We start from the raw sequence: 24885 nt of genomic DNA on the forward strand, positions 1-24885 counted from the left end.
ATAGAACTTGGCACTGTCAGCTCCCTGTGAGTCCCCTCAGGGCTTCATCTGCGAAGGGGCGCCCAACCCATGGGCAGGCCGGCACCTCTGTCCAGGAGAGGGCCCCAGCCAGCCCGCTGGGCGATGGGGAAGCCTCTTCCCAGAGAAGGAGCAGAGCCTGCCACGTCCTTGCAGGGGGTTAGCCGTGCCTCGGGCTGATCCCTGGGGGAGCTGTCCCCCAGGGGGCTGACTGGAGACTGCACCTACCCCCACACGTAGCGCCCATGCTCATCCCTGCTGGGCCTGAGCTTCTCCTGCGTCCAGGGTCTGTGCCAGCTGGTGCAGTGGGCTGCCCTGGAGTGGCTGGGACCAGCCACCCAGACTCCGGCCCAGACCCTCCTTTTCTCTTGGGCTTCCCTGGAGGACTCTGGCTATTAGCCCTGGAGGCTGGTAGCCCGCTGTGCCCAGCACCATGAGCAAGCAGCTGGCATGTGTCCTGGCTGGGGGGAGAGGTGCTTGCTGTGGGCATGGGTTAGCGATGGCCCGAGCATCTCCACCCAACCAGGGACTACAGGGTATCTTCCCTGTGCTTCTGCCAGGACACAGAGCTGCTGGACCTGCGGGAGACCATCGACTTCTTGAAGAAGAAGAACTCGGAGGCTCAAGCCGTGATCCAAGGAGCTCTGAATGGGACTGACGTCACGCCCAAAGGTGAGCCAGGCACCGTGGCAATGCTGCCACCCCTGCTTCTTGCTGCTGTGCGGCCAGCGCCAGGCCTGTGATCTAGACCCCCCCGGTCATGTCCTCACCAAGGCAGGGGATCCAGATCCTCGTCAGGACGGGGAGGAAAGGGGGACAATGGGATTCTGCTCATTCACAAGAAGCTGGGAGGTTTAAAACGCCCCCAAGTGCAATGTCTTGCGTTCTCCCCCAGGAGAGATGGGGTGTCTGCTCTACCACCCCACCCCCTGTAACGCCCAGCAAAGACCATCCTGCATCAGTGTCTCCCGTCTCTCAGCAGCCATTGGGAGCCCGTGGCACATGTCTGATCCGTGTCACTCTCGCCTGGTCCTTGTGTATTTGATGCAATATGTATGAGCGTCTCTTTCAAGTCCAGGTAGAAGAGAGAGTCTGGAATCTCATTGAAACAGAATAACATTGGCCGGTGATGAGAGAGAACCCAGCGTGGTCTGTCAGCACATCCCAATGGGAGCAAGCTGCCGCTGTGCATGCCCCCCGCTGTTGTACTAAGCACGGCTTGTTAATTACAACCAGCCGATCACAGGCCACTGGGGCGCAGATCCTCAGAGGTCTCAAGCTCTTGGCACCAAAACACCTTTGGAAATCTCACTCTGGTTCTGGGAGCAGAGCATTTGAAAATCTGTGTCTAATTCTTACAGTCTGTGCAAATCCACCCTGCACAGAGCCCTGTCACAGAATTTACCGGAGAACCCAGCCCCTTTGCTGCAGGACTGTGGGAATCCCCACTTTCATTCCACACACTTGTTTCTAGCTTTTCTGGTGCTTTGAAAGCCTGTTCCAAATGTAACTGATGCAGAAAAGTCTGGAGAGAGCCTGAACCAATCGCTGAGAGTTGTGTACTGCCCTTATTTGCCACCACGGGGTTCTGATCCTTCCCTCTTGCCTGCCAAATTAGCAGGGTGCTCTAGGAGGACAAAGAACCATTATTAGATGGTGGCAAAATGTCTCAAAGCTCCCATAAGAACAGATTTCTTGGAGACAGCACACTCATCCCATAAGGGAAGATAAGGATCCCCACGGTGCTGGACGGGCGAGAAGCGAAGTGCAGAGAAATCCAGGGAAGCCGCTGCAGGGCGCAGGAGCTGGGGCTAAGCCCGGGGTGGGGAAGATGCTGGCTGAGCCAGGGGAGCAGAGCAGGATAGATGGGGTGTGAGACTGGCCCCAGTGGGGAGGGCTCTTTGCCAACACGTAGATTCTCAGCCTCTCTCTCTGTCTTCCCTCCCTGGGACCCCAGAGCTGCGCATCAAGAGGCAGAACTCCTCTGACAGCATCTCCAGCCTCAACAGCATCACCAGCCACTCCAGCATTGGCAGCAGCAAGGATGCTGATGCCAAGAAGAAGAAGAAGAAGAGCTGGGTAGGTCAGGGGAGCTGGCGGGGAGGAGGCGTGGGGGGAAATTGTGGAAGGATCTGCTCCAGGAACGGGCTCTCCACATTGTGTTCTTAGCACACAAGGCATCCCGGTGGCATGGGGCTGGACCCTTGGTGCCCCGGATTAGCATGCTGCTGTCTGCCTTAGGGGGACGCCGCAGGCTGGGACTTCCTCTCGGAAGTGCTTTGCCAACTCTGGGACTGAGGGCTGAGTCGCTGGCTGGGCAGGGTTTTCAGCCCACCCGGGAAAGTTCCCCAGCCCAGTTCCAGTACGTGTGCACCACTCCAGACTGATCTCCCTCCCCCCATATCCCACACTGGAGCTGCTGGCTCCTGCAATGCAGCCTGGAGCGGTGCAGTTGGACAGAGCAGGGACCAGCCCAGTCGCCCTCCCATGCCAGGATTCCCCATGGGGGTCAGTCACCCCTTCTTTCCAGGTCCCAGCTCAGGTAGAGGGGACGGGCCGGCTGCAGCAGGCTAGGGGAGGCTGCCCAGGTCTCCAGGGCTCCCTAGCTGTGCACTGACTCCAGCAGCTCGGTACAGGCAGGGCTCTGAGCTGAGTGTGTGATTAAGTCTTGCTTTGTTTTGTTTTCTCTCCCCCAATGCTGACCCCAACCCTTTTTTTCCAGGTGTACGAGGTAAGTCTGACACCTTTTCCCACCCCCCTGGTTCCCCGTGTTTTGCCCCCCGTCCAGGGCGATCGCTCATTTCCAGTGAGACAGCACTCATGAAACTAACCATTCCATCCATTCCACTGGCGCTGACCACCCGTGGAGCATGGTCCATCCACCGGGCTTGCCGAGCGTTGCTGGCTTACGGGCTTGTTTTAGCTTTGAAGCTAGCTCCTCGGCCCCCATCTCCCCATCAAGCTCTGGCCAAGGGAAGTTGGGCTCCTGGGTCTGAATTGTCAGAGGGGGCTCGGGCTGTTGGGTGCCCTTGAGTTTTGGTACCGGAAACGCCTTAGTGGGTCTTTGGAGCAATGCTCTGTCTCAGCCACAAGGCCTGGGGCTCAGGGCAGCAGTGGCTGGGCCAGGATCTCTAGCCTGGGCGGTGCAGGAGGTCAGACTGATTAATCAGAACCTGGAAACCTATGGAGCTGGGTACCCCAGCTGGCTAGTCACTGCTGATCAGACAGGCCGTGCTTTGGACCTCCTCCTCCGGGTGAGGAGCGAATCCCGAGAGAGCCCCAGAGCCTGAACTTTCTGAACCTTTTGGGACTGCGACAGCAGGCTGGGTGGGCGCTCATGGGATCCTTCTGCTGCCATTGGCCAGACTGGGAACACCCCAGGGCTGTGATGATACCTCATGTCCCCGAAACCACCTGCCTCTGCCCTGCCTTCCAGGCCTCTGCGGGCCTCGCTCGGTCTGTGCTGGTAGCAACAGGTAGAGGCCAGTCCCGAGCCCTCGGCGCGTTCCCTGCGTGTCCAGCCCCGGATGCACTGAGCACTCACCAAATTATCCAGCCCGCTGTTCCTGAAGGAACTGCACATATCAGAGGATCAGCCCTCTGCATAGCACCCCAGCTAGGATATATTTATAGCAAACACGAGAATATGTTTATCGTCAAAGACTAGAGAGTCAAGTCATGAGGAGTGAGGATGCTGGAAAGAAGGTTACGTTGAAAACAAAATCATCATACGCTTTCTAGAGGCTAAACTGACCCTCCTGGCTAAAGAAGTTTCTCTCACCCAAAGTTCTCATCAGTGTTTTCAGCCAAGCCGGTTGAGACCCCTTCCTCAGCCTTGCTCCTGGGTTGCCGGCGTCCCCACTCCCATCCCGAATCTGCTGAAACCAAATGGGACGAGAGGGCAAAGTTCTCCAAGCTCCTTCGTTTACTCAACTCCAAGGGCCACATCCTCTGGTGCTAGGAGGGGGAGAATTTGAGAGTCCGGAGATGTGGGTCTAGTCTGACTCGGCCACCCACCACGTGGGGCTGTGGGCAGGTCACTGCCCCTCTCTGGTGATGGTGCCCGGCATTGCCACGTGTTTGGAGTAGATGGTGGCCGAATGTCCTTCAGCCCCATAGGCACAGATTTATGGAGGCTGCAGGCTCAGGCCCTAAGGTAAAACAGGGCCCCCCAAGGCACCCCAGTCCCTCTCAATGGGCTGACTGGCTCCAGAGAGGGCGGTGTCCATCCTTGGAGGGAGCTGGGTCGCCCTCCTTCCCCTCTGAAATACACAACGTGACCAGATATATTTTAATATGAAAATCTGTTTGCAAAGGCCAACCCCCCAATCCTGGGAAGGACCCCATTGTATTTCAGGAACTAAATTTTAGGGACATTGCACCCTCCCCCCATCGAACTACATCTCCCATGATGCACTGGGTTGCCATAAGGCACAGCCTTTCCTGGCCAAGCGAGGAGACGGTGCATCATGGGAGTTGTAGTCTGACTGGGGATCCTAGCCCATGAAAGAGGATGGGAGCATGAGGCAACTGAACTGCACCTCCCATGTAGCACCCTGGCAGCAGTTCAGAATCAAAATATTTCAGTTCCGGACTTCTGATGGTTTGGGGTTTTTTTGGTTTTTTTCTCCACTGAAAATGCAGCATTTTCAGTAAGGAGCCCTCCCTCCCGACCACATTGTCCAGCCCGCTCTGCCCACCAGGCCTAGTCCACTGGCTGACAGGCTGATGCCCATCCCCAAGACCCAGTCCTGCCCCCTTTGAACCGAGCTGTGCATTGGCTCCATTGGGAGCAGAACAGGGCCTTAACTTCCCAGGAAGGTCTGGTCCGTACGGGTCTGTCAGGCATGCTGCAAGGCCAGGGTAATGAAAGAGCAATGCACTGATTGCCAGCCCTGTGACATGCCATCTGGTGACGCACCCGGCAATCCACAGGGGCTGGTTGGTATCCTGCAGGCGTTGTGAAAGCGCTAAAGGGGAGCAGCCTCCTTGAGAGATCCAGGGTTGGTGTGGGACCGTGAATGAGGCCGGCGACACCCCCATTTCAGAGTCCCCTCCGCCCATCACAGCGTCTGGCCCCCTGAGCCGCCCTTTCAGTCGGTGTCTCTGTCCTGTGCCCCCGGTGTGTGCGTGTGTGCATGCTGCATGCTCCATCTGGGATGCGGATTGAGCAGGAGCCTGGGCCGCCGGGCCCGTCATGTGTTAGCAGCCCCGTCGTCCTCCTTGCTGGGGAGGCTCAAGCAGGGCTGGGCACGAGCAGCATCCCCTCTCCGAGTCCTCAGAGTCCGGTGAGCCTTTTGGGGCTGGATTCCAAGTCCTTGGGTTGGGTTCCTTGCACTGGCAGGAGCAGCTCCGTTGAGTTCAGTAGGGCGGGCGTGAGCCTTGCAGAATGGCGGCATTGGACACCAGAGCCCAGGGCTGTGTGGGCTTGGCCTTCTCCCTCCTGAGCCAGGCTCCCCTGTGATCAGAGCCACAGAGAGGTTCTGTAGCACCACATGGGCCCCCGGCCACCACGCGCTAGCCCCGTGATTTGGCATCTGTGATGCTTTCCCCCAAGCTGGAGCTTCCCACCAGCCTTGCCTGGCTTGACAGAACAGACTCAAGCCCCCAGAGACAGGGACTGTGCTCTCCCCGCCTCACGCCCGCTGCCTTTCGTGGCACCGCCAAGCTGGGCTTTAGGGGAATGGGATGTCCCACGTCCACTAGAACGGGGCGTTCCTCTGAAAGGCTGTCCCCTAGCGGCGTGCGGTCGAATGTTCGCCCGATGCCACCCCATTCGAATAGAATCCCTCGCCAGCCAATCCTCTTCTGCGGCCGTAGAATCAGGCATGGTGATTGGCTGGGAGCGGCGGTAATGAGTTTCCCAGAGAACACTGGGATTGGGTACCCCGCATCAGAGACCCGAGGCTGATCTCTGCCTTCTGCGCCCCTGGGTGTTGGCAGTTCCCGTCCCAGGAGTCCCGTGAGGGCAGCCAGTTACAGCTGCTTTGAGCTGAGCCAGTCCAGACCCAGACAGAGCAGCCGGCGTGGTAACAGTCCCGTTGTGCCCTCCGGTAGGGCTGAACGGTGGAACCAGCCCCCCACAGCTGGAAGGAGAAACCCCGAGTGCTGTCACTCAAGCCGCCGCTCTCCCCACTATCCCATGCTGCCCTGGCAAAGCAGGGAGGGGGCCCCTGAAGTGGTCTTGGATCACACGGCTCCTTCATATTGCAGTCCCCTTTCAAGGTTGTTTCAAGCAAGGGATGGACGGCAGCAGGCCAAGGTCTTCCCTGGTCAGACTCCTCTGAGCCCTGCAGAGTCCTGGCAGGGCTGGATGTGCCCCAGGGTGCCTCCTGCTGGAGTGGAGCTGGCATGGCATGAGTGGCCCTGCCGCTGTCACGCTGGCCTGGGGTGCCAAGGGGTTGTGTGTGGATGCCCGGGAGCTGCCCCACGGGGGACATATTCTGTGTGTGCTGCCAGGGGGCGGTGATGGGACCCGCCCATGGCCCTGTGGGATTTTGTCCCTGGAGCGTAACGCGGACGTGCCTCCAGCACTGGGCACGGCCGTGCTGGCTCAGCCAGGCTCGGAGCGCGCCCACGCTTGCCTCTGCGGCTGCTTGCTCAGGTGCACCTCTGCATTCCGGAAAGGGGAAGCGTGTCCGATAGCTGCGGGCACGGTGGGACCTGCCCATGGGGGTGGGGGTTCCTGGCTGTCCTCCGTCAGCACTGGAGGGCTCATTCAGGGAGGCCGTTTCTCCTTCCCAGGAGGGCTGGGCTGACCCGGGGCCCAGCGGAATGCCGATAGGCCTGGAACTTACGCAGCTGGCTCCCTCCGACGGTGCTGAAGCCCCCAGGGTTACGGCTTCGTCCCACGCTGCCCTCTGCCAACAGCCCCACGGAGGGGCATGGGGCACCTAGACCCAGATCATCACAGCTGTTCAGGCTGCTAACTCCCACTGATTTTAGTGGGTCTGGGATTTGAGGATCTGGGCCCTAAGCATTGGGCAGCAAGTGGGGGCAGGGGTATGAACAGCAACAGGGATGGAGGTCGGAGGGTAGGGGCACTCAGGCATGCAGGGACCCCATGGCATCCCCACTTCGGTCTGGAGGGACCCCGATGTTCACAATTGGCCCCTTTTTTTTGGTAGTATCCCTCTCCCCTGTGGATGGCTGAGTAGCCGCAGGCAGGATGTAAGAGGCTCTGACCCCTGGCTGGGGCTGGGTGATGTGCAAGGTCGACCAGCTCTTTCCTTCTACCCAGGCAAGGGGATGCACCAGACATCCCGGTCGGTCTCCCCCAGGGCCGGCTCCTCTGACAGGATGCTGCTCTCGCAAGCAGGGAGGGGGGACACACTGGGCGCGTGCATTCGTGATCATGGAAGATCCGCCCACCCTCCTGTGGGGTGCCCCTGCGGGGCCAGTGCAGCAGCGGAAGGGCTGGGGGAGATGGAATCTCCCGGGAGGAACCCAAGATAAAGCTCTCCCTGCCGAGCGACCCTGGAGTTTGTCGCCTGCTGGCCAGAGCCGGGGTCAGGATGGGAGATGGCTGGAGCCAGCGGGGGAAGTGTCTGGTGTCACAGCTGGGGTGATCTGTGGTTTAACCTTTTCTGGACATCCTCCTTGTCTTCTGCAGCTCCGGAGCTCGTTCAACAAGGCCTTCAGCATCAAGAAGGGCCCCAAGTCGGCCTCCTCCTACTCGGACATCGAGGAAATCGCCACCCCCGACTCCTCAGCCCCGTCCTCTCCCAAGCTGCAGCACGGCTCCACTGAGACTGCCTCGCCTTCCATCAAGTCCTCCAACTCCTCCTCCGTGGGCATCGACGCCACTGAGTAAGGGCAGCCCTTGCCCTGCAGCTGGCCCGGGGCTATGCACGGGGCCAGATCCCCCGCTGGTGTGACCCAGTGACGCTGCATGGATTCCAGCTGGGAGCCTGGCCCATAGACTTGGATTCCCGTGCCAGCTGCTCAGGCCCCAGGCCACGGTGTGGGGCACCCAGCCCCTTCTCCCTTCCTGGGTGCAGCATGTCTGGCACCCAGCACGGACCCCTGGCCTGGTGCATTCATTGTCCTCAGCACGGCTGCTCTGGCGAGATCGCTGTGGATGGGGGTGGACGAGGCAGCTTGGCTGGCATGTTTGTGTCCCTAGCCCTCGCTGGTCCTGCCGCCGCGTGGGCACAGGAAGGCACCGGGGCATCGGCTGGGCCCTGTGACCCCCCCCCCCCCACCTCCCATCTGGCTGCTGCTCAGCCTCCTCTGAAAGCATTGCTCAGACCCGACGGTGGCCTCTGGGTGGAACTCGGGGTCACACCTCGCTTCAGCACCCCCTAGCAGAGCACGTTGTGACCGGCCACCCTATGGGTGTCCTTTTCCCGGCGCAGGCTCTTCCAGGCCAACGAGGAGGAGGAAGAGCCGGAGAAGAAGGAGGTGTCGGAACTGCGCTCGGAGCTGTGGGAGAAGGAGATGAAACTGACCGACATCCGGCTGGAGGCTCTGAACTCAGCCCACCAGCTGGACCAGCTCCGTGAGACCATGCACAACATGCAGGTGAGGGCCCCGTCCTTGCGTGGGGAGCCACGGACCCACCGCAGAGTGGGCCTGGCTCACCGACCCTGGGCCACTCCCCTGGCCTGCCTCTCCCAGCCATTTCCAGCCCTCTCCCTGGTGGGGCCAGACACCACCCCTGCTCTCCTCTGAGGGCGTGCGCTTTGAGCACATGGTCCAGTCCGTAGCCTTTGATGATGGTGGGGCTGCACTCTGTCCAGTAGCACCCCAGGTCTCGTGGCATTGGGGGTCAGTGGCTCCACGGCACGGGAGAGGGGGTTGGCTGAGAGCCCTGCCGGACCAGTCCAGGGTCCGTTTTCCTTGTGCTGGGAGTGCTCAGGGAGCTGGAGGGTTCCTGATCTGGGTCCATGGCCACGGGCTCTGCTCTGTAACCCCTGCCTTCTCCACAGCTGGAGGTGGATCTCTTGAAGGCCGAGAACGATCGGCTCAAGGTGGTCCCAGGGCCTTCGTCAGTGCCGGGCTCCATCCCCGGGCACATCAGGAGCACATCTGCCTCCTCGTCCCCACGGCGCTCACTGGGCCTTGCCCTCGCTCAGTCCTTCAGCCCCGGCTTGGCAGATACAGGTACCAGGGAGAGCGGGATGCATCAGGGATGGGACCTCTGTGCAGCGAGTGTGCACCGCTGACCACAGGACAGAGCAGCAACCCGCTCCTGGGCAGGGGTCTGGCTGCCTCTCTACCACGGGCTCTGCTGCAGGCTGGGGTCAGCCTGGGCCCCACAGAGCCTGGAGGAGCCACACAGTGGATGCAGGGGCAGGTGCAGGCCAGATATGCAGGGAAATCCTGACCCCTGGCAGCTCCAAAGGAGCTGGGAACCTCCTGCCCTTGGGGCCAGATCCAAGGGTCCACCCCAGCCTGCTGCTGGGCGCCAGGGAGCTGGGGCAAGGGGCCTGAGCCCTCCTCGTTGCAGACACTGGGAGCCGTAGCAGGCTATGGGTCAGGCCCTGGCTTGCAGGAGCTGCGTCAGTCACGAGGGCTGTCAGGGGATGGCTGTCGCCTGCTGGGGAGCGTGGCTTCCAGCGGCGAGCGGGGCTGACTCTGCTGCTCCCTCCCCAGACCTGTCGCCGATGGACGCGGTGGGGGCCCAGAAGGACGAGGTGACGCTGCGGATAGTAGTGCGCATGCCGCCCCAGCACATCATCAAAGGGGTAAGGACCCCGGGGGCGCAGCCGGGCCAGGGCGAGCACACAACCCGGTTGGGGCACGTGGACGGCTCGCAGCGGGGCGTGCCAGTGGGACGTCCCAGCCATGCTCATGCCTTTGCCTTCGGCTTTCAGGATTTAAAGCAGCAGGAATTCTTCCTGGGCTGCAGCAAGGTGAGCGGGAAGGTGGATTGGAAGACGCTGGATGAAGCCGTCTGCCAGGTGTTCAAGGTACAGATGCTAACAAACTCCCAGGGATCTGGGGTGCTAGGGAACTGGGCTTTGAGCCCTGCCCTGCTTCGGAGCGGGGCACGGCTCTGCTCTCGCTGCTCTTAGCCAGAAAAGAGGGGAGACACTTGGCTAAGGGGCCTTTAAATGCCCACGCTGGATGGGTGGAAGCAGGGAGAAGGGGAGCCAATCTCGGCAGGTGTTGGCCCTTTGCATGCATCACCTCCCGTGGGGATTCTGAGATGTCCGGCCCAGAAGGGACGGTTCTGCCCGTCCAGTCAGCATGGACCTCGCTCTCGAGTGGCATTCTCAGCCGATGTTGCAAGGCGCCCCCCCTGGCCCTGCTGGTGCCCCGGCTCCTCCATGTCTCCTAGCTAAGCCCTGGCCAGTGGCACCCAGCTTATTGCGAGAGCTGCATGAGGCCAGCACAGGCCCGCCAGCAGCCCTGCGCCTCATTCCCCTTGGTGGGACCTGTCCAGGGCCTGACGGGGAGTCTCCCGCTGGCCTGGTGCGGTCTCCTAGTGCTGCGGGGGGGCACCAGCGGGAAGAAGCATGTCTGGCTGGGCTGGGGAGGAGCGCAGGGCTGGGATGGCGGGGGGCGGCGGGTCAGGATTGACGGGCACCAGCCAGGAGCCAGGGAAGCTAAGCACCAGCATTGCCCCTCTCTGCCCAGGACTACGTCGCCAAGATGGACCCCGCCTCCACGCTGGGGCTGAGCACCGAGTCCGTCCACGGCTACAGCATCAGCCACGTGAAGAGGGTCCTGGACACGGAACCCCCGGAGCTGCCCCCCTGCCGGAGGGGCGTGACCAGCATCGCCGTGGTGCTCAAAGGCCAGTACTGGGCCGGGAGAGCCGGCACCCCCTGGAGACAGGGTCTGGCGTTAGCCTTGTGGGGCACAGTTTCTCCAGTACTTCCCACCCCCTCAGCTTCAGGGGCCACGGCTAAGGATCTGGGGAAAGGAGGAGGGCACTGGGCTGGGGCACTGGGCCCCATCTCCTCCCCCACCGCCTTCCCCCAGTAGCAGGCCCTGCCACTACCGTGGGTCGGGCACAAGAAGCCGGGTGGAGGAGGGCTGGCCTGGCCCACATCAGGGCTGCTTCCAGCGTGGACGGGAGGCAGCTAGGGGATCTGCCAGGGGAAGGGGGCCCTGCAGGCTGTGCCCTGAAGGGGAGGGGGCCCTGGAGTCTCACTCAGGCAGCCCCCTCCCCCCCAGTTCTTGGGGGGCAGAGTCCAGCTCAGGTGGAGCTGGGGGTGGGCCCCAGCGCGAGGGGTCGCTCTAACGCCCCCTGCCCCCCGACAGGCCTGAAGGAGAAGTGCGTGGACAGCCTGGTGTTCGAGACCCTCATCCCCAAGCCCATGATGCAGCACTACATCGGCCTCCTGCTCAAACACCGCCGCCTCATCCTCTCGGGGCCCAGCGGCACGGGCAAGACCTACCTGACCAACCGGCTGGCCGAGTACCTGGTGGAGCGCTCGGGCCGGGAGGCCACCGAGGGCATCGTCAACACCTTCAACATGCACCAGCAGTCGTGCAAGGTGAAGGGCTCCGTGAGGGCTGGCTGGGACCCGGATCCCCCTCCTCACTAACCCCAGGAGAGCCTGGGAGCTCCAGACACTGCCGTCCCCGCCCCGGGATCCCCACCCCCCAGCTCGGCCGGTGCCCCCCAGTCCCGACCCGCAGCCCCCTGCCGTCCCTGCCCCGGGATCCCCCCCCCAGCTCGGCCAGTGCCCCCCAGTCCCGACACGCAGCCCCCTGCCGTCCCCGCCCCGGGATCCCCCCCCCAGCTCGGCCGGTGCCCCCCAGTCCCGACACGCAGCCCCCTGCCGTCCCCGCCCCGGGATCCCCACCCCCCAGCTCGGCCGGTGCCCCCCAGTCCCGACCCGCAGCCCCCTGCCGTCCCCGCCCCGGGATCCCCCCCAGCTCGGCCGGTGTCCCCCAGTCCCAACCCACAGCCCTTTGCTGTCCCAGCCCTGGGCTCCCCCGCAGCTCTGCCATTGCCCCTCAGTCCTGACCCACAGCCCTTTGCCGTCCCAGCCCCGGGATCCCCCCCAAGTTCTTCCAGTGACCCACAGTCCGGACCCACAGCCCTTTGCTGTCCCAGCCCCGGGATCCCCCGCAGCCCTGCCGGTGCCCCTCAATCCCGACCCGGAGCCCCCCACTGTCCCCGCCCTGGGCTCCCCGCACACTGCTCTGTTGACACCTCGTGCTGCTGAAACCCCTTGCTCCCTGCTGTGGGGGGTGGTTCAGTGCCGCCGTTCCATTCCAGGACCTACAGCTGTACCTCTCCAACCTGGCCAATCAGATCGACCGGGAGACCGGCATCGGGGACGTGCCATTGGTCATCCTCCTCGATGACCTCAGCGAGGCCTGCTCCATCAGCGAGCTTGTCAATGGCGCGCTCACCTGCAAATACCACAAATGGTAAGGCAGCCCCGTCCCCTGCATGCAGGCCCCGCCCCCTGCTTGGTGCCCACCAATGGCATCCAAGCCTCGGACCCTGCTGCGCCCCCGGGTAGCGCCCTGTGCCCAGCACCTGGCACTGCTCTGGCAGGGATGGGGCTGTTCGACTCCACCACCAGCCGCAGCTCCCTGGGGATCGACAGCCCCTGGGCCCCCCAGCCCCACTCCCTAACCCCCACACCCCTCGCTCTGTGGTGAGAGCCCAGCCCTGCTCTCACTGGGGACATCGGGGGGGAATGGAGCATCAGGATCCCAGCCTGCCCATCGTTGAGGGGCGACACTTATGCTCCATGGTTGCAGACCCCCCTTGGCGCTTCCCTTGGTCTCTGGCCAGCCCCACCCCCTTGGACTCCACCCCGTACATTAGGCCGGCTGCCCCATGACATGGGCTGGGCCGGGGGGGCTCCCTGCGCCCTTCCAGGTGCACCAGCTGTGGGTCCCCTTGGCCTGGCCCCTCTCCCTCTCTCCGCAGAAGCCTGGGGGACAGCAGTGAGGCCCAAGTAGCTCCCCTAGCACAGGGCCATGGCACTCCCAGAGCCCCCAGCTATAATCCTGAGAGCGCAGCCCAGAAGGATCTGAGCTGGGGAGCCTCCTGCCCTGGCCAGAGGACGAGCCCAGGGCCAGCATCCCACCAGAGTCCCCTGGGGGGGTCTCCTGGGTGGTGGGGAGGAGGCTGGGAACTGTTTTCTGGGCCTCTCTCCCACAAGATGGGGGGCAGCAGGCCAATCTCTCCTCCTGCCTGAAGGGGGAGACAGTGGGATTGCTGCCCCTTCCTCTGCCCCATGCCAGCCCCAGTGGGTGATGACATTAACCCCAAAGCAGGGGGCAGCTGTGCAGAGTTTCATGGGGCCCTGTCTGTCTCTCCCCAGCCCCTACATCATCGGGACGACTAACCAGCCCGTGAAGATGAGCCCGAACCATGGCCTGCACCTCAGCTTCAGGTACTGGGGACCTCAGGGCCTGGGAGGGGCAGAGCCACCCTGTGGGTGCCTGCATGGCAGCTGGTCCCTCCTCTGCTGTCTGTCCTGGAGGCCCAGGCTGAGCAGGGCCCTGGGCCTGACCCCTCCATCACCTGAGGATGCTGCTTCTGTGCCTGCCCAGCCTGGGATCAAGGGGCTCCCACGCTGGGGGGGAGCCATGAGCTGTTGGGGATGTGGCCCAGGCCCGCTCTTGCTCCTGCTGGCCAGGGAAACCGATCTCCCCAGCAACCCCAGTGGGAGGCTCTGGAGAGCCTGCGAGGCGTGCGTTGGGAGGCAGCCTTTCCGGAGCCTTTCGGGTGGGCACTGCTGGGGTAGTAGCACATGACAGGGCTCCAGGGGGTACAGCGCCCTGAGGGGTGCAGGGGGCGCTGGGGCTGCTGCTTGGGGGTACAGTGCACTGGGGACGCTGGAGCTGATACCAGGGGTATGGTGCCCGGGGGGGATGCTGGGGCCGGGGCCCCGGGGAGCGTGGGGGGCAAGGTGGCAGTGGGGGTGATCGTTCTGTCCAGACGTGCAGTGCCGAGCCCTCCCTGTCCCCCAGGCTGCTGACTTTCTCGAACAATGTGGAGCCGGCCAACGGCTTCTTGGTCCGCTACCTGCGCCGGAAGCTGCTCGAGTCAGACAGCGACATCAACGCCAACAGGGTGGAGCTGCTGCGGGTCCTGGACTGGGTGCCCAAGCTCTGGTACCACCTGCACACCTTCCTGGAGAAGCACAGCACCTCGGACTTCCTCATCGGTGAGTGGGGTGGGAGCCAGCAGGGCCGGGGCGGAGACAGGCCGTGGAGCAGCCCAGGGACTGGCTCTGCAGCTCCCCCAGCTGGCAGTTTCTCTGCCACTGGCCTTCCCATGGTGGGGAGCCTGCAGGAGCGGGCAGAGCTAAATGCTTTGCCCCTTCTAGGCAACGATCAGCTTCCATTGGCTGCCTACTGAGTCTTTGGCAAACCCACCACTGACCCGAAAACGAGCCAAAGCCAGCCCCCTGCACTCGCCCGAGTCGTTGGCCAGGGTCCCGCAGCACAGCAGGAAGTCCCGCCTTCAGAAGGCGGGACTTCTGAGAGTCACACGGCGGAGTCAGAAGGCAGGAGCTCCATCCGTCCTTTCCTTCCCTCCCCCCCCCCCCCCCAGTGAGGTGGGTAGGGCTTTGGAGTCCAGCTAGGCTGAGTGCTAAGGTGGTGCTGACACCCGTTTTTTTTGAACTTCCAGGCTGGTTTTCCCTTGGAAGTTGCCTTTTCCTCCCCAAAACAAACATTTTTGGCAAAAGTGTTTAATTTTTGACCTTTTCTTGGCCGGTGAGGTTTCATATGGAATTTTCCATCGAGATTGTCACCAAAACCCAGTATTAAAATTATCATCAACTGAAACCAAGTGTCTGGGGTGACCGAAGGTCCCAAGGGCCATTTTTCAATCAGGATTTTGATAAACATCTGGATTAAAAAAACCCCACAAGTGCTGGGAAATACGTCCGAGCTCTGGGAAAGCAGCTCCCTTTCGATCCCGGCACAATCCAGCCACTCTTGGCGGGCGGGGGTGGGGGGGTTATTTTTGCCCTGTTTCCCCCAGCTCCGCTCAGGAGCTTTCACTCTGTTATACAGCCAGCCTGCCAGGGTGCTTCCTGCAGAGGGGGGGTCTGGTCCCCGGCCCCTAATAGCCTCTCCTCCACCAGTGTGCCATCCCAGAGGTGGCTGCATTTCAGTGCACGTCTGTCTGGTTTGTAAAGCCCTTAGGGTGTAAGATCCAAATTCCGGGGGGATGTTTTGAGGGAGCCGCTGCCCAGCAGTACCAGAGAGCATTCCCAGTGCCGCCGTCCTGCTCCGTCCCCCATGGCCCCCGCCCCAGAGATAGCTGTGGCAAACAGCTTGGGGTGGTTACATCCACTGCAGCCTTTGCAGGGGACAAATTGGCCACTTGGCCGGGGCGCTCAGCTCCAGGCGAGGGTCAGAAGCAACCTCTGCCCAGGTGCCAACATCGTGTTTTCCATCAGAGCTGGGCTGGGGCTGGGGCTGGGATCACGGTCCAAGTCCTTGTTGGGAGCGCGGCCTCCTCTGGGGAGGGGACAGGTGTTCCGGGTTGAGAACCAACTAGGGGGCAGGGTCGAGGCACCTTTTGGGATCATGGTTCCCTTGTGCTTGTGCAGGCTGGGAGGAGCCGTGACCTGGTAGCCAAGGCTGGGGAGGTGCACGGCAGGTCCTAGAGGCCAAGGCGGATGCGGGGGCTTGTGTCTGCTCGGCTCACTGGCCTCTCCTTGTCCCCTCCCCTCCTGCAGGCCCCTGCTTCTTCCTGTCCTGTCCCATCGGGATTGAGGATTTCCGGACCTGGTTCATCGACCTGTGGAATAACTCCATCATCCCCTACCTGCAGGAGGGGGCGAAGGACGGGATCAAGGTACCCCGCCGAAACCTCTGAACTGACCCAGGGCTCTAACACCCCCGCCCTCATGCGGGGCATCCGATCAGAGGAATGGCCCTGAGCTGCCCTGCCCCACAGCCAGGAGAATGACCCTCAACAGAGCTGGCAGGAGATGAGGAGGACTGGGCAGGGAGCTGCGGGGCGGGATTGAGGGTCACCAGCGGAGCTGGGTGTTAGAAGGTTGCCCAGTCTCTGCCTGCGCTAACCCTGACCTTCCCTGTCCTGAGCCCCACTCTCTGTCAGTGGGCTCTGTCTGCAGCTGCCTCCGTGCGGGAGTTGGGCCCACGTTGCAGTGAGCATTGAGTCTTGCACCCCTTCCCCACTGTTCCTTCACCCAGTCTCTATCCCCCCTTTCAGGTCCATGGCCAGAAGGCAGCCTGGGAAGACCCCGTGGAGTGGGTCCGGGACACCCTTCCCTGGCCGTCAGCACAGCAGGACCAATCGAAGCTGTACCACCTGCCCCCACCCAGCGTGGGGCCCCACACCACAGCCTCCCCCCCAGAGGAGCGGACTGTCAAAGACACCACGCCCAGCTCCATGGACTCCGACCCCCTGGTATGGGCCGCTTCCAGTAGGGGGTGCAAGCAGGCATGTGGGGGATCAGAGCCCACAAGATACGGGGGGGGGTCACGGAGGCAGCGGGAGCAGGGCAATGTGTGTTGGGGTGGGGGGTGACGGGGGCAGGGCAGTGTGTGTCGGAGTGGGAGCTCATGGGAGCAGGGCAGTGTGTGTTGGGGTGGGGAGGTCACAGAGGCAGCGGGGGCAGGGCAGTGTGTGTCTGGGTGGGGAGGTCACAGAGGCAGCGGGGGCAGGGCAGTGTGTGTCGGGGTGGGAGGTCACGGGGGCAGGGCAGTGTGTGTCGGGGTGGGGAGGTCACAGAGGCAGCGGGGGCAGGGCAGTGTGTGTCGGGGTGGGAGGTCACGGGGGCAGGGCAGTGTGTGTCTGGGTGGGGAGGTCACAGAGGCAGCGGGGGCAGGGCAGTGTGTGTCGGGGTGGGGGGTCACGGGGGCAGGGCAGTGTGTGTCGGGGTGGGAGGTCACGGGGGCAGCGGGGGCAGGGCAGTGTGTGTCGGGGTGGGGAGGTCACAGAGGCAGCGGGGGCAGGGCAGTGTGTGTCGGAGTGGGAGCTCACGGGGGCAGGGCAGTGTGTGTTGGGGTGGGAGGTCACGGGGGCAGGGCAGTGTGTGTCTGGGTGGGGAGGTCACGGGGGCAGGGCAGTGTGTGTCGGGGTGGGGGGTCACGGGGGCAGGGCAGTGTGTGTTGGGGTGGGAGGTCACGGGGGCAGGGCAGTGTGTAGTAATGGCTGGGTAGAGGGGCCTGGAGGGGAAGCGGGTTACAATGGGGAGGGTTGGTGGGGGAGGACGGGCACCCTCCCCAGGTGACTGTCTGTATACAGTCACAGAGGGCCACCACCCCCACCCCAAGGGGTGTCTCAGTCCCAGAGGCAGATTCCATTGCGCACGCTATTGATAGCAGGCCCGCGCCGTAAAACGGGTGCTGCGGGGAACAAGCCGAAACGCGTGGCAGATGGGGGGGCCCAGTAGAAGCAGGCTGGTATCTGGCGTGGTCTGCAAAGAGGCATCCCTCGTAAGCCCTGCAATGCACAATACACACGCCATCAGACCAAGAGCGAAGCGTCTGTTACCCCCTGCCAGGAAAGAACCCACCCGCCTAGCACCACTCCTGGGCTGACCGGCCTTACCTTCCGACCGTAATTTTCAGTGTAGACACGTAACTTCTTCGGTCTTCGCCTTACTCATATTTTGCAACGCTTACGAGGAGCAGCAGACTACCGGCTCTCAGTAGTGACTTCACGTTGCCACCCTTTGGTGAACTAATATGTGTCAACTTGACCCAGGGGATCCCTATGAACATCTGTGTACCCCTGTGCCGGTTGGCACCGAGAGGTCCCTGGGTCACACGGAGCTCCAGCTGAAGGATGGGAACGTGGAGTGGGGACTCTGCAGGTCAGGAGTGGGGGGCCTCTGGGAGAGCTGGGGCAGAAGTGGAGTAGCCATGGGGCAGGATTGGCGGGCCATCCGCAGAGCCGGACTGGACTGGCTGACAGTCAAGGGCGAGGGGAACTGTGGGTCAGGTGTGGGGGGCTCTGGCTGTGCCCCGCTGTGGACGCGCCTGGCTGAGCTGCTCTCAGTGCCCTTGCTTCCTGCGCAGATGGCCATGTTGCTGAAGCTCCAGGAAGCAGCCAACTACATAGAGTCTCCAGACCGAGAGACCCTGGTGGATCCCAACCTGCAGCCGACGCCATGAGGCCGCACCGCACCGGAGAGGGGAGCTCGCCGCCCTCGGCTGCCAGCGTCCCCGCCAACTGGTTTTGCTTTTTGTTTGGTCTCCTGGGAGTGCGCGGCCAGGGCTGGAAAGCGGCGGGGACGCGGGGCTCTGGCACGTCCCCTTGGGGCATAGGGGCAGCGGGGCTCGGCCCACGAGAGAGCGCAAGGCACCCGCCTCCCAGCCTGACTGGCGGTAGGAGAATCCTGGTTTCTCTTCTTGGTTTTTCTGTCTCTGTCGCAAACTCCTGGGGGCTGGGGGCCAAATGCAGCCAACGCAGAGTCCCCGGCACCCACGGGCAGGCCCCTGCGTGGGGCGGGGACCCCGCGGAACCCCTCCCAGGGTGCGGCTTGGGGGCAGGGAGGAGCATGCAGCCCCAGAACAAGAGGATTTTTTTTTTTTAACGAAACAATCTGTGGGGCAAAGAGAAGAACAAATCCCTGATGGAAGTGTCTGAGTCGTGCTGCCAGGGACTTGCCGGGCACCGGGTTTCGCTGTCTCCCACGCCAGCCGCCCCACAAACTCCAGTGCAAGCGAAGGCCTGGGAGAAGGAGGTGGACTCTCAGCTCTGTCTTTGTACATCCCTTATTTAATCTGCATGACCGTCATTTAAACCAGGACTTCCCAATAAACCCTGCTTTGGTTATATTCTTTCCCCCCGACCCCCCCCCCACCCTCCTATTTGATTTGGACAGAGTTCAGCTCTTCCTTTGTTCCTCTTTGGGTCTGGTTCTTTTCTCCCCATTGCTGCGGCCCGAGGAGGAACGGGCAGCCTTGCGTTGAGTCGATTCCTTGTTTTCATTTCCGTTTGACTCATTTATTTTTGTAGCTGTCGGTTTCTTCTCGGTGATGAACCTGGTGCTGACTGGATGCTCTCCAGTAACTGATTCCCCCCTCGCAGCTCCTGGCAGGCTCAGCGTGACTTCAGTCAGCAGCACGATGCTCCCAAAGAAGCACAACTGGCTGGGGGGGTTCCTCTCCTCACCCCCCACTTTGTGACACCCATCTTCTATAAGCACAAGATACCCGTAGCTGGGAGCCAGGCCCTGGCAGGGGGAGCTGAGAGACAGGGTCGCTGCAGCCCCTGGCGACTCAAATGCGAGGGAGTAGCCAGAGATGGTGACAATCTCCCACCAAGCCAGCAGAGCTGGTAGCGTCCGTCCCCCGTGACCGTTCTCGCCTGGCTAGGGTAGAGGGTGACGGGATACTGAGGCGAGGGGGCTGGCAGAGGAGGCCCTGCCTGTGCCATGTCTCCATGTGTGGTTAGCGCAGGCAGAGATCTCACTTCACGTCTCCATGTCCAGCACAGAGATCTCAGTAGCCCTTAGGAGACATCTAGACAAGGGGCAGGCAGCAGATGGGCCTCCCTCCTCCATGCATGGCAGTGGAGGAACGAGTGAAAGAGCCCCCTTCGACTCCCCCAGCCAACACCCTTGGAAAGCCCTTCCTTGTTTCCCTCAGGCTCCAGGACAGGCTGGGAGCGTTGGCTTAGGCCCATCCATGGGGTGGGTTCAGTACCGCTGGTGGTGCAGTGCATTGCAGGGGTCTCTCGTCTCGGCATCATCCCGCATCTGTCATCAATAGCTTTCTGGACATCAGAAGGCCATGAAATAGCCCGAGATAGCATCTCTAGCCATTCAGGCCAGAGGGAACCGTTCTCATCTCTGCTCAGCACTTACCTAGCACAGGCTAGAGGACTCCCTCTCCCCCCCCCCCCCCCACTTGTTGCATCCAGCTCTCAGCTTGTGTGTGATGGCTTAGAAGGAGACACCCAGTCTTGATTTAAAGGCTCCAGGGTCTGGAGAACGTACCCTGGCCCTAGGTGACCCTGGGACTTGCTGATGTGCAGACACATCCTCTAGGTAACTACGCCCCCAGGGCCAGTCATATACTCAGCCCAGGAGCCCAGTAACTCAGGGCCCGAGGGATAACCTTAGCCCAGCGGGTGCTGTTTCCTAGCAATCGAGACAGACTAGCACCTCGGGTTGAGTCTCCGGCAAGCGGCCTGTGGGCTTGCTTGGAATTCAGCCTGAGCCACTCAAGCTGAGCCGCAGGCGAAGGCATGTCCCTTCCCTCGCCCAGAACCACACAGGGAGCAGAAGCCCCCATCTGGGAAGCTGCCCCGCCTCGTGCTGCGGACTGAATCTGCGCTGCTGTCCCTGCAAGCTGTGAAGATCCGAGCCAAGACCTGCAAAAGAAATATGCAACTGCACAGCCAGAAGAGGTGGCTGTGGAAGGGGGGCAACCATGGTGCTGCAATGCTGCCTTATTATCTCTGGTGCGGGGGCTGCCAGAGCAGCCTGGAGTGTATGAGGCAAGGGCACGTGTTGGCCAAAGCATTGGGTAGGTGACTGGGCCCCAGCCCAGGAGCGCCAAACTGAGTCAATGTGTGTGACCAGGGGAAGGGAGGGTGGGCATGTTTAACCCCACTTCTCTGCTGGTGGCTGCGGTGCTCCTGTCCTGCCTAAATGTTCCACTGATGGACGTTCAGGGACCGCCAAGGCCTGCACCGCTCCCCGGCGAGCAGGGAGGAAAGCTGAACTGGGAGCTCGGTCCTAGCCCCACCGCACTCCCTGCTGTGGAGAGCTGGGCTCTGGCTAGCTCTCACCCCAGCTCCCCATGGGCTGGGCTAGATCGATCCCTGTCCGGCTCCATGACTGGGGGGGGGGTGCCTGCTGCTAACAGAGTTGCATCCTTGGCCTCTGCCCACTGTGCTCGGGTTTGACGTCGTTGCTAGCCGTGAGCCGGGTCTCGTGAGTGTCCGTAACCAGGCAGTTCTGGATCAGGTCTCTCGGCCTCCAGGAGACTGTTGGAGCCCAGAACCCTGCTTACGCTTCTGGGGGTCCAGAGACCCTCACCCAGGGATTCCTGCTGCTGGCCAAAGCTCATGGTTGGGATCAAGCAGATCATGTAGAAAGACACCCAGTCACGATTTCAAGGCTCCAAGTGACAGAAAATCCACCCCGTCCCTATGTGACCGTGGACATGACCTACAAATACATCCTCTAGGCAAACTCCTGGCCCTATCGCGGTCCACCTGGTGCCACCCACAGCCAGAGCTGCTGCACCAGCCTTGTCTCTTGACAGGTCTAATCCCATGGGCCAGCCCTGCCCAGCTGCCTACGCTGTCCCATGCAGATTGTGGCCTGTGCTGGGGAGGTGGCTATGGGTTCGCGCTGGTGAACAATGCACAAGTGGAGGAGAGCAGTCGCTCCGCTCTCCCCATCCTGCAGCCTGTTGTGTTGAATTCACCCTGATGGGGTGATGGAGGGTGGAGGTGTGGGGTAGGGAAACCAGTGCCTAGTGCTGGTGGTTACTGGAGCCCCTGTGGATCTGGCCAGATGCAGCAGCCTGGCATCTTGGTGGGGAGGGCAGGGCAGTGGGTTCCTGGCTCAATGGGCAGCCCCGCAGCGGGGAGCAAGGGCGAACTTCGGTGCTGCTGGCGGTTGGCCGCGTGCAGTAACATGTCACAGGCAGAGTACAATCAGCTGCCGTGCCTTCGGCCTGGAAGGGCAGATGCAACCGTGTCCACGGTTCTGAAAAGGGCTCTGGCCCCACTGCCCTGCCTTCCCAAAGGGTGTCTCTGGCAGGAGGCAGGTGCTACTATATTTCCGGTTTGCTTTTGCTCGGAGACGACACAAAACAACACCCGACCTGCCTTTCTCAGTCACATGCTATCTCCGGGTGCAGGGCTTGGGCAGTCTGGCACACGGCGCCCGCTGGGTATGGCCAAGGCCTGTGCACAGAATCTCTCTGTCCCTAATGCTCTCCGGGGGCTTAAAACCAACCCAAGAGGCCTTTCGATGTAAGGAAAATCTGGGCTGGTGCAATTCCCCGCCCCCCACCAGACGCCATGTGTGTAGGTGCGGGGGGCGTTCCTATTGAAATCTGTGACCCTCCCAAGGGCAGACCCTTGGACCGGTGCTGCCAGGGATTTGCAGCAGTGTTGTGTGCAAATCTAAGGTGCTTGCTTCACTCCCTGTGTTTGTGATCGTGGACACGTACACCCTGTCAATGTAACCCAATATGTGGGGGTTGCATGACAACCCTGGGAACTCTGGGGGCTGAAGGGATAGGTTTGGCTGGAGCAGAAGGTTCCATTGGCTGGTTTAATGTGCACAATCCCCCTGGTGATTGTCTTGGGCGCTGGTTTTTGGTACTCTTGGCTATGAGCTTTACCTCACCCGGGTCCCCTGATGTTAGGGGCCAGCCCCTCGACCGATGGAAATCGGTCCAGCCGCATTGGAGCATTGCTACGGCACTTTGCGCCAGCCAAGGGTCCAGTGGCAGGGGTGAAGCGACACCGGCACAGATGATGTCCGTGGCTCTTAACCATGGTGGTAGAATCAGTGTGGACAGAGATGGGGAAAGGCCTGGGGTGTCTCATCTAGTCTGTCCCACAGGCCCTGTGCTCCAGAGTTTTGTTCCGTGATCTTAAATGACTCAAGCAGTGACCTAGCCACCTCTGCCCCAGGGCGACCGTTCCACACTGATCCCTCTTGCTGCTGAGAAATTTGCTGTTGCTCAAAGCTCCCACAGTCCCAACCCACATGATTCCCCCTCTTCCGTGGGCTCAGCGCCTTTCCAGGAGGCTCAGGCAATTGGAAGGGCCTCGCTGTGTCTTCGCCACCACTTAACAAAGCTATTAATACTGGGTTCTCTTCATTCTTCCCCTGCTGTTCATCTCTCCCGCTCCAGTCTCACCGGGGTTGCTCTTCTCTCAATCCCCTTGCTTTGCTGTTAACACCGGCGTTATAGGAGCAGCCAGAGAGCCATTCGGGACTGGGGCTTGTGGCATTTGTACAAACTCTCAGCAAGACCGAGGTCAAGAGCTTCAAAGGTATTTCGGTGCCTGACTCCCATTGGTTTCTGGGCCATGGTTGAAGAAAAATGGTTGGCATCTTTCTGCCTAATGCAGAACCCAAGATCAAACCACCCCACCCCACCCCCCCAACCACACACGTTTGGATTCAGAGCTGGAGCCGCACTGGGCAGCTGGGCCCTGTCTCACAGGGAGGTGCCGTATTCTGGGCCCAGGCTGCCCCGTGTTGGGACGTAGATGCCGCTCTGACCCAGCGTGCTTTCCGGTGTTTGGCAGCACAGGTGGCTGGGTAATTAAATCCCCCCTGGAATCCAGTGGACCCCCCCCCCGCCCCAGAGGTTTCTTTTACACTCTTTCAACGAGGAGTCCGGTGGCACCTTAAAGACTAACAGATTTATTTGAGCATAAGCTTCCCTGGGTAAAAACCCCACTTCTTCAGATGCATGGTTTTTACCCATGAAAGCTTCTGCTCAAATAAATCTGTCAGTCTTTAAGGTGCCACCGGACTCCTCCTTGTTTTTGTGGGTACAGACTAACACGGCTCCCCCCTGATATTTTACACTCTTTGTGGCTTCTGTTTTGGAGACCTGGGTTTGAAGGCGCTCAGCAGCTGTCACTCTTGGGGGGGGACACCTGCCTAGGCCAAGACTCTCCCAGGTGCATAGGCACCTCATCCCCATTTCATTTCAGTGGGCGTGAGGCACTTGAATCCCTTTTGAGGATCGGGGCCCTAGCCCTTAATTTCTTGCCCAACCGCACGCAGTATTTCACCCTCCTCACCGTGGCCAGGCGTCCCTCTCAGTGCACCAGCGCTGGGTTGGGTATGGCCCAGTTGGGTGGCAGGGACCTAGCCGCATTCTGTAGGGTTTGAATCAACCCTTGGCATCTAGCGCTGGCATCCAGCTTTGTGCCAGCCAGCAGGTGCCACCTCCCATTCCTGGCGAGGAAGGAAGAGCCAAGAGGTAGCGTATTAAACCAGCCAAGCCACCAAGCAGCAGCTGCATGGCACGGGCGGCTTCTCCGCCAATGCGTCTCTACGGGATAAGCCCTGGTCCTTGTCTGTCCGCTCTGTGTCCGTATGAGCCGGGTGCTTTGCACAGTGATTTACCTGCCGCTGGACTCAACACTGGGGTTTTCTCTCGTTTGCCTTTTCTGTTCACTCTGTAGGATAAGGACACGCTGTAAATAGCACTGTACCCGGAGGCCCCGAGTGAGTTGGACGGGGCCCGGCCCCGCCTGTCTGTCCCTTTTTGTACTATGTGTGAATAACTGTGCTGTGCCGACTCATGTTTCTGATTGTATGAGACACCTGCCCAGCAATCGCTATAGGGCAGTAGCAAGGCCGGGGCGGGGGGACACGAGCCCTGCCCCATCAGACTGGGACTGCCCCCCACCTGCCCCCTTGCATGGGCTGCAGGAACAGCGGTGCTAGAGGGGGCAACACAGGGGACAGGAGGGCTTCAGGGACCTGATGCTGAGAGCTCATGGGGAGAGAGGCCCATTTCTGACAGGCTACGGGTGGGTGTTTAAAAGGAGCCTAAGGGTATGAGATCCCAGCTCCCCTTCAACTGCATCTGGGTGCCTCACTCCCAGAGACTCTTGGCTGTTGCCCGTAGTCCAGCTCCGTCCCTAGGAGCAGCCCTTGTCCATCCACCATGGAGCTTTCCAGGCCATCGCTAGGAAGTGGCCAGGTGCTAGGGACAGGCAGAGGGTTGTGGGTAGAATAAAGACCCACCCAGAGTTGGAACCAACTGTTTCCTCTGCCCCTGCCTCCCCCGCAAGCTATGGTTTCCATTCCAAATTCAAGTTAGGCTCCCCTGCCTTCCCCCCACCCCTGCCAGGCACCCCATAATCAAGGGAGCTCAGCGCTCAATGTAGCGAGAGCAATGGCTTGCTGTCCACTCACGCCTGCTGGGCAAGGCCCGAAGGCCCGAGCTGACCCTCTCGAGGGAGGATTTTAAAGAACCAGGCTCAAGTCCTCACTTTTATCGGGAGGA

General features: G+C 61.4%; 1 protein-coding gene across 1 annotated transcript in view; it reads left to right on the forward strand.

Moving 5' to 3' along the window:
- The window catches only part of NAV1 (neuron navigator 1), a 203479-nt gene extending 184825 nt beyond the window's left edge, over positions 1 to 18654 (forward strand). Inside the window, exons 17-32 of the mRNA XM_077839105.1 lie at positions 579 to 690; positions 1976 to 2097; positions 2741 to 2749; positions 7631 to 7827; positions 8376 to 8541; positions 8949 to 9123; positions 9616 to 9707; positions 9837 to 9932; positions 10603 to 10762; positions 11233 to 11468; positions 12200 to 12354; positions 13263 to 13334; positions 13915 to 14111; positions 15639 to 15757; positions 16139 to 16336; positions 17953 to 18654. Coding sequence (XP_077695231.1) covers positions 579 to 690; positions 1976 to 2097; positions 2741 to 2749; positions 7631 to 7827; positions 8376 to 8541; positions 8949 to 9123; positions 9616 to 9707; positions 9837 to 9932; positions 10603 to 10762; positions 11233 to 11468; positions 12200 to 12354; positions 13263 to 13334; positions 13915 to 14111; positions 15639 to 15757; positions 16139 to 16336; positions 17953 to 18048 — 2202 coding nt within the window. The 3' untranslated portion in view covers positions 18049 to 18654. The remainder of the gene's footprint in view (positions 1 to 578; positions 691 to 1975; positions 2098 to 2740; positions 2750 to 7630; positions 7828 to 8375; positions 8542 to 8948; positions 9124 to 9615; positions 9708 to 9836; positions 9933 to 10602; positions 10763 to 11232; positions 11469 to 12199; positions 12355 to 13262; positions 13335 to 13914; positions 14112 to 15638; positions 15758 to 16138; positions 16337 to 17952) is intronic.
- The last annotated feature ends 6231 nt before the right edge of the window (positions 18655 to 24885 follow it).

This window comes from Eretmochelys imbricata, chromosome 21 (assembly GCF_965152235.1).
Source record: "Eretmochelys imbricata isolate rEreImb1 chromosome 21, rEreImb1.hap1, whole genome shotgun sequence".
In the NCBI taxonomy this organism is placed as follows: Eukaryota; Metazoa; Chordata; order Testudines; family Cheloniidae; genus Eretmochelys; species Eretmochelys imbricata.